This window comes from Phoxinus phoxinus (genome assembly GCF_949152265.1).
Source record: "Phoxinus phoxinus genome assembly, chromosome: 8".
Lineage (NCBI taxonomy): Eukaryota > Metazoa > Chordata > Actinopteri > Cypriniformes > Leuciscidae > Phoxinus > Phoxinus phoxinus.
The window spans coordinates 34,708,617-34,723,016 of record NC_136883.1 but is presented as its reverse complement, the minus strand read 5'-3'; the positions used below and the strand labels follow the sequence as shown (position 1 = coordinate 34,723,016).

The window sequence follows — 14,400 nt, the reverse complement described above, 5'->3', positions numbered from 1 at the left end:
AAAGGACAGAATGCTCAAGCATATCTATTTTTTCTTGTTATAGTCGTGATGTTGCCCATCACAGTTCAGTTCAGGCATCAGAACTGCGTCTCCTCGCAGTAGATCTTCGTTTGTTTGTGTGACGGAGGGAATCCCTTACACATTTTATAAGCTCATCACGAGTTCTCAGCTGGTCATAATACCATCATATGTAGGCTACGCACATACAACCAGTGCATTTAGCTCAGAGTACAGCATTGGTTTGGATGTTCGGTCGCGATATATACCTAATAAAAGCTGACCAATCAGGTTGTGAACACATCCCTATGCCTTTAGGTATGGTATCTTTAGGTCCTGTGTTAAAATGCAAATGTGAACGCTAAGTGGACCAGGAGTAAAAAAAAAATTGTTTTGTTTTTTACAATAACTACAAAACATTTATCCAATTATCTATCTTAGGGCAAGATGTATAATGGTTATACTCGCAAAACGGTGTAATATTTATTGTTAAAAAAAAAAATCTAAATGTTCTTCTATTGTAGATGTTCAACATTTTTGTTTATTATTTCAGTTTGAGGATCATATCGAGATACACTACAGTTGTAATCGACAGGATTGCACAGATGCTGCCGTCCGTTGTTTTTTACTTGAATATTCTTTTAAACTATTGGTCAATGAATATTTGTTTTTTGTGAGTAGTGTCAATACATAATTTCTCACTAAATTAATTTAGTACTTCTACACTACATTCGTGTCAGATCCTCACAAAGACTCTGTACATTAGCTTAGCATAATACACAGTCTCTAATAAGGCCACAGAGAGGCAGCCATTATGAATGACTGAATGCTGCTAGTCAGGACAGAAAGAGGACATCAGACCTCAGTCAACTCTCCACTTCTCCCTCGCGGCCGAGCGAGCAAGCGTGCATCAGGACGGGTGGATGAGTGACTCGGCTTCCGTCAGCAGGACATCATCAGGAGAGATTATTGAGCGACCTGCTGACCTCTGGCCGGATTTAAGTTCCTCTTTGAAGGAGGGCTCATATCACAGAGACCAGCGGACAAAGCAGCGAGTTAACAGAGTCAAAGCGAGAACGAGAGAGAGATGCTAGAGAGAAACTTGGGTAAAGGTTATGAAGTTCTCAAACTATTGTAGGCAAGCTATACTTTAAAGGTGCAGTAAGCGATTTCAGAGAAACATTGTTGATATTTTGAAGTCAACCCAAACAAATACACCCTTCCCTTCATTGCTCCGCCCCCAAAATGCATGAACACCCAATGCAAAAGTGGATGTCTCCTTATCATAGCAGAAGCGAAGCAAAATAAAGCTTCGGGGAAAATAAAGCTAAGATGACGAACGATCGACATGGAAGAACAAAGAATGAACACAACACGAGTTTGTTGTTAGTCGCCAGCAGCTCCAGACAAACAATGGCACTCAAAACTGTCCTGTTACTGTAGATAAAATTACAAAAACTGCATATCTTGGGTTTTGTGAAACAGCAAAACCAATGTTGCTCACGTACGGAGCAGAAACGACGCAACCATGCCGTCCACTTTCAGGCCTTCCCGCTTAGGTCTCCAGAATGGGAAAGCTTTCACTCTCTCTCCTCCAACATCATGAGTGGACACGCCCCCTACTGCTGATTGGCTCACTCTCTCCTTTATTATGAGTGGATACGCCCCCTACTGCTGATTGGCTCACTCTCTCTCCTCCCCAATCATGAGCGGACACGCCCCCTACTGCTGATTGGCTCACTCTCTCTCCTCCCCAATCATGAGTGGACACGCCCCCTACTGCTGATTGGCTACAAGTGTGTTGTGCAACTCGGTCCGATCCAGAAATCACTTACTGCACCTGTAACATTTAAATAATTTTACATTCTTTGTCCTTTTTGTGCATTAAATAAATGATATACCATTAACTGTTAACGAGAAACCAAGAACCAAAACACCGTAAAACTGAATGTGACATTTAACATTTGCTGTGCTGTTTGGTAAATGTAAAGAGTGTTTGACCGAGTCGCTGGTCTGAATACATAGGCAGGGGTTCTTCTTGAGGCAGTTTGTTCCACAGTGACAGTAGGAGCATTGATGTCTGGGGCAAAGGTGTTACATCAGGACTGGGTAAACACTGGTCTGGCTAACTCTGCCATCTATATGTACACACACACACACACACACACACGCACACGCACACGAACGAACGAATGACACTTCAACAGGAAAGGGGCTTGTTTGTGTGTGGTCAATAAGGCCCAAGCTTGACAAACACACATTTGCTCAGAGTAAATGCTTCACACTAGATGAGCTGAGAAATGAATCCACCCTGACCTGGGAAACTAAACATTACAAAAACGAGGCCACTGTAATCTATCAAATGACTTAAAGGCTAGCAGCATCTAAATGAGTCTGCGCTTCATGTGACTTGGGAGTACAATTAGTTCAGAAGTCCATTTAGGCTCAAATGTTAATTATATGTGTAATATTGTGATTTGAATATCTAAAATTAGAGGGCATACTTCATCTAATTAGTTTAGACTGTCATTTATTTATAACCTGATGGACACGAACCAAAAGTATCCAATTATTACTACATGTAACAGCTGTACGGCTCAAAATAATAAAACTATAATTTTTCAAATGGATTGTTCAGACTCTGAATTCTGAGTCTAAAATAGTTAGATATAATTATTATTAGTAAAATAGTTAAACATAAAATAAAGTTAAATATAAAACACTGGATTTGTGACTCGTTTGAGACACTATTGTATCTCTTTGTTGCTCTCACATCTAAACAACATTAAGCAGTCCTGTCTACTGATATCTACTGCAGTACGACACATATTAACAGTATAACAAAATTTCTCCCGTCCGTCACACAATATTTACCAGCATTATACCGGCCAACTCTAGGAGATAGGCCTATAAAAAGGCCTCGATCATGCATGAAACAAAAGTATGATTGTGGTCTGGGTTTGTGGGAAGGCCAGCCTCTCCCTGTGATGTTGATCACATTTGCAATAGCAAACTTTCACTCCCTTCACCCGTCCTCCACACAAATGTGCTACAAATGGAGCTAGGAAGAGAGGCCTGTCCCAGATGGCTAAACCGTTAGCCATCAAAGAGACGGCCAAAAGCAGTACATAACATGCCTGCTACAAACTCACACATACAAGGGTGCAAGTCAACACAGCGTGATTCACACCGAGCCTCCCGTTGAGCGGATTTAAACGCAGACAGGAGTGGCGGAAGATAAAGTTAAAATCACACGAACACAAAACTCCTCACAATCCCGTCACGTCTATATTTCGCCCGTAACACCCCGATGAACCGTTTCGAAATTGAGACGGATGTGAATTTAGCTTATACATCCTTTCAGAGAAGGGGGGAAAAGGCAGAAAAGCAAATATTTTCCCAACTGGCTAGAGAAAATGGAGTTTGAGTGTCTGAGGAAAATCCAAAAGAAAACAGGCCACCCCAGAAGACTGCAGCACTCAATAACAAAGACTGTCTAAGCTAGCAGTGTGTGTTTGGACATGTAACGCTTCCAGGAGCACACATTTTACTACGGTACTGAAGCTAGGACAAAAGCCTGTGTGCGTGTCGCCTGCTCAGAATACACATGCTTTCTTAAAAAAATAACTTTGCTGTTTGTTTCCATTGAAGCACTGATATTAAAATTCTAGTCAAGTCCTGTCACCTTTATTTATATAGCACTTTATACAATACAGATTGCTAAAGCAGCTTTACAGTGATAACAAGGAAACCGATTCAATGATGCGAACAGAGTTCATTATTAATAGAGAAAAGCAGAAAATAGTGCCATTGCTTCACATAAATAAATTATATTTTAATGTACCGGTATATTAAAATAGAAAACCATCGTTTAAATTTTAATAACATTTCACAATATAATTTTTTTTCTGTATTTTTGATCAAATAAATGCAGGCTTGAAGACTTCTTTTAAAAACACACACTTTTATTTTAGTTGCGATTTGACAGCACTAGTATTCTCACGTTATGGCCAACATTAAAATTACATACCATTACATCAGAATAAAAGTAGACTAAGTGAATTTAGGCATTACAAAACTACAAGGTGTCAAAATACATAATAATTTTGAGATTAGCTAAAGACTAAATTTAAGTGTTTTCCATTATTAGTGCTTTTAAACATTGAGTGTTAGATGACAGCAAAGGTAAACCAAATGTAAAAATAAAGGTACTGAGCGTGCACAATGAAATATTCAATAACTACATATTAAAAACAACCTCTAAAATCATCCAGTAACCAAAATAATGATATATTGTGCATCTCTAACTGTGTTTACATGAGATTTTGCAAGTTACAACAAGTAATAAAAGAGTCCTAATGAAATACGTTCAAGGGAAGCCCTGCGATCATGTGTTCTTGTGTTTTTCCAGTTTGTCAAATCATGCTCACCTCCTTCCCCCCGAAAAAAAAAAAAAAAAAAAAGAGGAAAACCCCACCATGGTGAGAGCAGACAGCAGGAAGGAAACAAGGGGGCCATTTTTAGTTTACAGACCTTGAGGCCACACTGTGGTAGAGTAAGTTGCAAAAACCAAACAGCGCTCATTAAATCACTTAACACCACACATTTACCATCACCACCAGGTCCCCTCACACTCTACTGACGGGTCACGTCCTTTAACTCCTAACAAATGGTAAATCTTTTCAAAATTCACCTTATCAGGCATATTTCGCGACATATCTACACAAGAAAGACGTTTGCAACAATCGCTAAAGTCTAAATGCATGTATGCGCAACTTTTGCCTTCAGGAAAGACTGAGACGCACCTTTGTATAGTAATTGAAAGCAGCATGTTTTAAAGCGGGTGGAGGGGTAAGAGTGGTTCCCATCAGAGGGTCTAATCCCCATGATAGCAGGGGTCCACATCCCTGAGGGCCCTTCTCGGCTAGGGCCGCCCGCCCGTGGGCTGAACCCCCCCCCTGATTCCTGGCTTTAATAAGACAACGGAAACACTGATTAGCCCCTCTATTTGGCCACATTCTCCAAATTAGAATCCTTCATTAGTTTATGACCCTGGTCTCAGTGTTAGTGCCCTGTGAACTTAACCCCCCCCTCCTCCTGGGGTCCCAAAAAACAGGCAGGCGAGAACTAAACAAGATGACCCTCAACCGCCCTGAGCCCCCCCTTGCCCACGGTCCGAGTCTATTATAAATGAAAGCTCACAGTAAACTGTTGGAGAAAAAGGGAAAGAGAGGAGAGGTCAACACATCATGTTGACCTTTCCCACTTCTGTCTTCCACAGGGTTAATAATGAAAGCAGGAAGACAAGAGGGAAAAACAGGAGATGGAGACGAACCTCAAAGGAAAAAAACTAAACAAAACTAGGCTATAACTTTTTAACCTCCACCAATTCTAGATTAAATTACACTTTCAATGTAAAACAAGAGTTGCAAAGAATCAGGGTGAATGATCTGTAAATATCATAAATGTGACCCTGGACCACAAAACCAGTCACATGTATATGAAAGCTGAATAAACAAGTTTTCCATTGATGTATGGTTTGTTATGATAGGACAATATTTGGCCGAGATACGACTATTTGAAAATCTGGAATCTGAGGGTGCAAAAAAATCAAAACATTGAGAAAATCTCCTTTAAAGTTGTGCATTTATGTTCACGATTGTGCTGCATTCACTCACAAAAATAAATGTTTTATATATTTACGGTTGAAAATTTACAAAATATCTTAATGGATCATGATCTTTACTTAATATCCTAATGATTTTTGGCATAAAAGAAAAATCGATAATTTTGACCCATACAATGTATTGTTGGCTATTGCCAAAAATATAGCCGTGCGACTTGTTTTGTGATCCAGGGTCACAAATATGATAATTTGCCAGATTAAATAAAAATGCACTGCTGACTGGAATGACAATTGTTATCGAGCTGACAACACTGAACAATGTACCATATTACCCAGAAATATTTCTTATTATCTAAATCAGGCAGCGACTTTATTACAAAACGACAAATTAATGAAATATAATGCAATTAATGTCATGCAGTTAAAACGTGCATTGCATAGTTTCCGTTTTGCCTTAAATAAATGCGTTTAGGCTTGGCGTTTATAATTTATGTTATTTATAGTGAATGCAACTATAATTTGATGTTTGTTTTAACTTGTTTTCCAGAAAATAAAGTACACTCTTAAAAATAAAGGTTCTTGATGGTTCCATGAAGAACCTTTCAATTCCAGAAAAGGTTCTTTATAGTGGAAAAAGGTTCTTTAGATTATTAAAATGTTCTTCACACTAAGAAAAACTGTTCATTTAAAGGTTCAACCTAAAATGGTTCTTGAATGGCATAACTGTGAAAAACCTTACGACCTTTATTTTTAAGATTGTGCTACCCTTTTTTGACTTCTCAGGAAGCTCAACAACAAACATCTGGAAGGGCCACAGAACTTGTTCCCTATAATCCCGGGCTTTTGAGGCGGCAGTGAAACGGTCTTCAAATGACTGGGTGTTGCAGGTTGATTACGACTTTGATAGCTTTGTGCTTCCTGTCATTTTCGTCCCGCTATCAAAGTGTCACGGGACACCACTGAGGCCTGAGCAAAGGCCGAACTAAATATAGAAGGACAAAAAGGTTACAGTGTAACCGTTCACGGCTAAAATCTAACTAGCTTTAATGCGATAGATCTTTTACTGTATGTTCAGAGTCACTCAATCTTTGTTTGTCTACATCTGACCGGGTCACATGAGTGTCACTGGATGAATAAAGCAAACCTCTCATGCTCTCTCTATCTCCTTTATCTCTACTGAGCGGATTCACAAACTGCACTTTCATTCATGGTGAAACGGAAACCAGGCTGTTGTCAGACTTCCCTGAACTGTGTGACTCACATGTGGCTGAATGAGAGAGCCATCGGGATACTTCACACACAGCCATCTGCTTATCTGCAAACGAAATGAATGGTAAAATACATGCTCTCTAATGAAATCTCCGGCCTTACGTGAGGGTCGTTTATGTGCAGAACAGTAGTGGTCACCTGAAAGTAATGTGAGCTTGTTATGGTTTCAAACAGGTTGGCTCACAGCCCTGTCACCACCCCTCATCTGAAGAGGTCCCGATTATAAATAGGAGCATGTTTCTGTTTTCCTGGAGAAGCTTCCAGAAGCCTCTAGTGATTCGAGATTCAATCACTTCAATCAAACACTTTCAATGAGCAATGAGAGTCGCAAAGAAACAGAATGATTCAACATGCTATGCATTTGCTAAATGAATAGCAGAATAAAAAATAAAAAAGTAAAAATATGAATCTGTAAATTTCATAAATGTTAATATATAATTTGCCAGAAAATTCACCGCTGACCAGATTGACATTGTTTATCAAGCTGAAAGCACTCAACAACAGATTTGTTTCAATCCAAAGTTGCAAATTTAAAGTGTGCAACTCAACAAAAACGAACAAAATCATCACTTCCTGGGAAATTGTCGCAAAATATCTGTAATAAAAATGGAAGTTGCAGCAATCGGGGAAGCAACTGTGTTTTTTACCCCCCTATATCATAAATGATTTGCATCTCATAACGTCAGACGAAACTCAATAAACACTGTCATGTTATCTTGCGTTCGGATGCTGGTGTTTACGAACGCAATCGTGTGAGACGCTCCTGTAGGGAATTAAACCAAATCATTTTGACGACAGATTTTGGCTCAGGCGTTTCATTGATCAAACCAACATTTGAGATGCGATGCGATTGGTCTGCTGGTTAGTCCAGTTATCCAATCACATCCACTGTTGAGGTGAAAATCACACGAGTTATGTGTTGCACATCAAGGGATTTGTTTGGTAAATGCATTTCCAAAAATCTGCGCTTGAACACACCAGAAGGACTAAAGGCGACTGTCAACTAGCGCGTGGAAGTAAATATCTGACTATACCAGCAGGAGTCAATAGTCTATCTACGTCATTCAAAAAGGGAAACCGAAACTAGAACTTGCTCACTTTCAGCACTTTCGCTTTTATTCACCTACACACTCGTTCGCTAAGCTAAACAGCCAATCAGTTCCCTCCCAAAAAAACCTGACGCTGTCCGACTAGAGCCAACGGATGCAGAACACACAGAAAAACTAAGCCGACTGAAGCTCAAAAACAGTGGCCCGGCCCATAGGAATAAAGCTCAAAAATAGGTTTCAGATTCACCTGACCTGAATCAGCCAGGGTCTCAAGAACCATTTTAAGTTGGACTTTTTAAAATCTGACACACTGTCTTAGAAACAACACTCATGACGCACAAAGACATCTGACAGTGAGATGCTCGCTACAAAAATGAGGAATCGCTGACAAACCATGTCAACTTCCTGTGGGAAAGTGATCCACAAACAAAGCTGGAGTCAACAACAATAAGATAATAAATAAAATGAGCCTGCATTTCTCTATAACCCCAAACAAAGAGAAGTTAAGAAGGAGGGGGTTGTACAGACAAGAAGAGACGTTCATGTGTGCATTTGAGCAGTGGCATCAGGGTGAAGATCAAACTCTGCTCGTACACCGTCCACTCAAAAAGGTAGCAGTGCGAGTATGTCTCAATCTTTGCTAAAAAAAAAAAAAAAAAAAGCTTTATTTTCACATTGAGGAGAGAGAACCACCAGACTAAATTTGGAGGCGAGTCTTAAGGATCAGTCGTCCTCATTGTTGGATGCATTAACAGTTGCAATATTTCCAAAACATTAGCCTTGGTCTTGTGAGCCGTCTACACAAATGGCGTTTCCCCCTTCCTGTCCCTCAACCCCCTTTTGCACAACTCCTGGAGATCTGGTCCAAATGAAGCAGATGTTCTCCAGATGTTCCTCTTCTAAACATCTGGTTTTAAAAGCTCTCCGTTTTATCATAGTAAATTGGAGACTAATCATGTTTGTCTAGAAGCTATTGGTCAGAAGGTCACAGTTCCAGACATCCCAGAAACTTTGTATTTAAAAATTCGGTCCTAATATAGCAGCTATTAAATAAATACGAATTTGAATAGGACAAATCAAAAAGACACAATGTACTCCTTAAATCTGTTCCTGTGTCCTGTGGACAGGCTTCTGTGGCTAGGCAGATGAGTTTACCAGGCCGGCCCGTCCTCCACTCGCTCTACGCTGCTACACTGGGCCTTTGTTCCCCTCTGAAACCCAATCCGCAGAAGCTCTAAGTACCCACACACACACACACAGAGAAGGAAATCTTGGCACACAAGCTAACACAATGTAGTAAAAACTATAAACCAGCTGGAAAAAAAGATTCCTTATTGGGATTTTTGACCAAAAATGAACTTTCATCTGCATATGAAAGCTGGAGACATTTTCTTAATGTAGCTAATGTTCAAAACAACATTGAATGATGTCAACTAAAATACATGTAACAAGTCTTCCATTTCTAAAATGACTGGTAGCACTGCAAACTCAAAGGGTTAGATCACCCAAAAATATATAAACATTGATCAGTAGCTACGTTTACATGGACATCTTTAGTTTCAAGAGGATGAATCCGAACGTAGTGTTACACATGAACGCTAAATAAAGTTATCAGGTTGATGTGCACATTTATGTCATAAAACTTCAAATCGGAATTGATTTTTTGATATGCACACACTGCACAAATATAATTTCACACTGTTTGCGCGCATACTGAACATTCTCCAATATTGCTTAATTTCTTTGTTTTAAACAGCAGACTTTATCTTTATCCATTTCGGGTCCTAACTAGGAGACGACGAGCACATGAACCGCATGTGCCGCGCTGCTTATATTTATCAAGCAATAAAAACGCCCCTTCCAGCGCCCACCTGTGAATGCGAGTCTGAAACAAGGACTGATGGGACGTCGTCCTGCTCCACTTCAAAGACGACGAGTGGAAGGAGAATTTTAGAATGACACGACACTCATTCATGACACTATATTTGAAACAACATCAGCTCGTTCCACGCGTCACGTCAATGTGCCATTTCTACGTCATTGCACATGCGCAGTACTTTCCAGTTTCGGGTTTCATTCCGATCAAGTGCTTACATGTCCTCTCGTTTGGATTAGGAAAGGTTTAAAGCACCCCTTATAATCCGAATTAAATTTTAATCTGATTTGGCCAATACATTCCGACTGTGCTACTAGACCGATTACAATCGGATTATTAGGGTCCATGTAAAGGCAGCTAGTGAACATACACAGAGCACTCAAATTTGGTAAACAGAAGCATGTGTGCATGACGTGCAAGAACCAATGAGGTTCGTTCTCATGTCACGCCAGCATGTTTGAGCTTCCGCAAAACTGCAAATGTACCCTTGCGTGTCAGTCAAGTGTGGTTGAGTTTCCAGTTTCCGTATTTGATGTGGTCTATGCATGTTTGCTGATCAATATTTAAATGTGAATAAAACCCTCAATTTAACCCGTTCTCTTTGACTTGGATTAAACCACTCAATTCATACGGATTTTCATTATACGATCTCTGTAATCCCAATCTAAAGGACAACAATGCCATACCAATTCAAAAGACAACCAAACAATGTTGCCACATCAAGCATATGACAACTTACTTTAAGAAGTATCTCTGTCCCGAAGGGGTCTTGGCCATCTCCCAACCTGGGGGCAGTGGCACATCATCGGGGATCTCGTACGAGGACTGGCGGAGGTGCTGAGGTGGGGCAGGACCCATGCTGCTCAGCGTGCCAGGGGAAATGGCACCCAGCTGCAGGGAGGCCGGTGAGGAGTGTGCCCTGACGTGCTGGGGCGCGAGGGTGCCAGCAGTACCTGCATCTGTGCTGGCCTGTAGAGGGATAGAGGATTAGGATTACATTGGAAGCAAAACGGCTACAAGCAATAAGTCTCTTAAAAAGCGAAGAGGCTTATGTCTAAACCTAAATATTCAAAACACCAATTTTGAAGTCACACAACACCAAGAACACATGTAGTACACCCACACAATTAACTTCAATATGCACCATTGCGAAGGTCATTATACTAAATATATTTTTACTGAAATAGCAGAAATTAGGGTTGCAATGCAATACAGTACATAAATGCATTCATTAATCTTGATAAATATCACAAGGTAATCGTTAAAGCATTATTTTGTGTCACATCTGTTTTCTTGATGCCATAAAAGTCCTCCATGTGTAGAATTTGTTACTGTGAACATTCTTTGTAACTTGAACTAATCACTCTGCTCAACTAGCCTATAACTTTTTAAAGGTAACATGAGGGGAAAAAATCTGTTGTTTGTTGCAGTGAAATTATTAATGAGCTCAGTGATGTATTGCAAGTACAATTTTTTTTTACAGAGTACAAAATATAATGCAAATACATTAATAACATAGTTTGCATTTTACTTGTTAAGCCATTTCTGTAAATGTATTTAAAATAAACTTTTAAACTATGTTTAACTATGGAAAAGTATAGGAAATTAGTCAGTTTTTCCAGTGAATAAACTAAGGGAAAGTCAAAGTGCATATGAACTAGGATAACAAGAAAACTTATTTCCAACTTGAAAAAATATCAAATATGATAACAGATTTTTTTTACACAATGACACTGCTGTCCTCTTGAATCATATCAGAGTGTTGCTTTCATTCGTTTTATCAGCTTATTTTACAATAACAAAAGGTTAAGAAACGGATGTGGCCTACGCTGCAGACATAAGGAGGAGCCAAGAAGGAAACAGGCTGTCCTGGAGCAACTTTTCAGCACAACTCACCGTGACAGTGCGCATGCGCGAGATGTGATACCAAGATCGAGAAAACTCGATTACTTTTGTAGTTAACCCTTTTTTGTTGTTGATGTTGTAAAGCTTTTTTTAAACTTCAAACAATAGCCGAACGATTTCAGTAGGCTATCTTCCCTCGTGAGCCGTGGCACAAGTGCTGGAAACTAAAGACTATATAATCCGCATATTGTTTATAAACTAAACTATGAACTATAAAACGGTCCGTTTATATATCGCCATTCTTGTGAAAATTAAAAGTGTTCATCGGGCAAAATGTTTAATCTAAAGACAAAGCGATAAATGTAAAGGTCAGTGATGGAATTGTAATGAACAGAACACTGAACTGCTTAGAAATCACAAGATCACAACTAGCGAAAGGAATCGCTCTTTTGAGTCGGTTCTTTTCAATGAACTGGTCAAACGGGTTAGCATTTGGTCTGAATCGTTTTGTGATTCAGTCCGAATCATTCCAAAAGCTCACTCATACACTGAATCGTTTTATGTACGGAGGTCTCCCTCTGTAAAACAGTAACGGAATGATTTATATAACAACTAAAAGAAAGTTGGAATATTTCGGCTACCTACCTAGGCCTACCATCTACAGAAATAAAACCTGGAAATGTATCTTATATCGTTTGACAGTAGCCTAACTTGTAGCGAATTACTAAAGTTAGTAGAAGTCAAGACATGCCCAATAATAGGCTACACAATTATTTGACAAAGTAGCCTATGTTTCACCGTCACTGTACAATGGCACAGCCAAAAATGGCACCAAATTCAAATTGAGCTAGAGAATTAGCCTATTTTGCAATTTAGATTTTTAATAAAAATGTATTATAAACAATGCTTCAGGTTAACAGCCTACTTTATCAATTGAGTTGGTTGCTTTAGTCGTTCACACTTGACAATATTATGCTACATTTCTAACGCATTAAGACTTATGTTCTGACTGAGTAACGTTAACAGACTCTGTTGTTTATTTTTAATATTATTATTTTTTACTTTGGTCATAACTTGCTGTCATATATTATCAGTAGATACTTTCTTTTCCCTGTATTTTCCCCTTAATGCAATCCTCACTTTTCTTTGTTCATGCAATAAAAAAAAAAATCTTCACGCGAAAAAATAAACGCCCGATAAATAATAATCTGACGCGTCGAACTGCAGACTGAAAAGTCGCGTGAAACTGTGCGCGCGCCAGTTGCAGTGTCAGCCGCAGGAAAAGTTTGTGGAAATAGTTTGTGGTTTCTGTGGGGTGGTCTTACTTGTCTGGAGTGGGACTTTGGCTCTGGCGGCTTGAAGAATGAGTCTGGCAGCTTTCTCATCCTCATCGGCACGGAAGGGGGGACGATGGTGTTTTTCGGGTTCATCACAGCGTTAAAAAGAGCCTCCAGATCGGTCTCGGAGTCTCCCCGAACATGGACGATCTGATGGCCGACAGGAGGGTTGTGCTGGCTCGGATCCATGACTCCAAATAAAATAGAGTTCTTCTTTCTATCCGACTGAAATAGTGTAAAAGTTGACTGCAACCATAAAACGGCGAAAAATTAGATCCAAACAGCCGTTTTCTGTCCGTCCACTTTATTAATTATCCAAGCCTTGCGAAAAAAAGTAGGCAACGCAATGTTTTTCTTCTTCCCAAAAACACCCCAATATATGTGGAAACAAGCATATCTACTGAACTTTATCCTTTAAACGTTTTATAAAGTGTCTGAGCTCTTTAAAGGCGCTGCTCGTGTGACTTCCCTAAAAGTTTACGGCTCTTCAACGCAGACATTGGTAGTGACTGTCCTGCGCTTTGAAAATCACAGCCCTCTCACTAACCTAACTAACTTTTTTTCTTCTCTCAACTTCTGAAAGTTTGGGCAGGACATCAAACTTTATGAGTCATGTGACCGCTGACTCAGAGGGGCGGGGCTTGAGCAAGGGCCTTTAAAGCAACACGAGTTCCTTCGGTGTGGGGGCCCATGCATTTAGTCCATGCATATTTATATTCCAAGCACAAGTATTTAAAAAAATAAAGTATAAAGTTCTTATATATCGGTTATTGTCTTATATATCTATCGTTTATTTTATGCTTATACATTTTTATAAATATTTTCATATCTTAATGTGCATCACTAAATAGTCTTAAAATAATAACAATAATAAAACAATCATCATGACACAGCAATTTTTCTTTTCTTTTATAATAAAGTGGTCATACAAGGTTGTGTTGTGTGTGTTTTTAGGGTGGGTTCACAATTTTTTATTCATATTTAATCTTTGCGATGAAGTGTCACACACCGTGGAATAAATATCTTTATACAAAAAAATACACCAGCGAAGTTCAAGCACTCGCTTCCTTATGAATAAAGAAATAAATTGTCTTTCATTATGTAGAAAGCCGCAGAAAAGTAGTTCCATGCAGTTCCCATAATTGTTATGTAAATGAGCCTTCCCGTTCCATTGAGAAATCATTTTGTCAAGACTGAGCCCAGCTCTTTTCCCATACATTTAACATTGAGTGACTGATTATGAAGCCCTTTTAATCCCCTGCGGGAACTGTAAGAGCATGATGAATGGATTAAAAAAGTTACTTTGTACTTTTCTCTCTTTTTTTTTAACCAGCCAACCAATATCCAGCCCTAACATGAACAGTCTCTGCAAGCCATATATAATGAACCACATTATGTGTG

General features: G+C 39.3%; 1 protein-coding gene across 2 annotated transcripts in view; it reads right to left on the bottom strand.

Annotated features, from left to right (window-relative positions):
* The window catches only part of yap1 (Yes1 associated transcriptional regulator), a 35,992-nt gene extending 22,364 nt beyond the window's left edge, over positions 1-13,628 (bottom strand). Inside the window, exons 1-2 of one of the 2 annotated variants that reach the window (XM_079621584.1) lie at positions 12,988-13,628; positions 10,557-10,786 (exon numbers count right to left, since the gene is read on the bottom strand). In XM_079621584.1, coding sequence (XP_079477710.1) covers positions 10,557-10,786; positions 12,988-13,188 — 431 coding nt within the window. In that variant the 5' untranslated portion in view covers positions 13,189-13,628. The remainder of the gene's footprint in view (positions 1-10,556; positions 10,787-12,987) is intronic. The other variant, XM_079621585.1, reaches the window with a different exon arrangement.
* Positions 13,629-14,400: the final 772 nt, after the last annotated feature.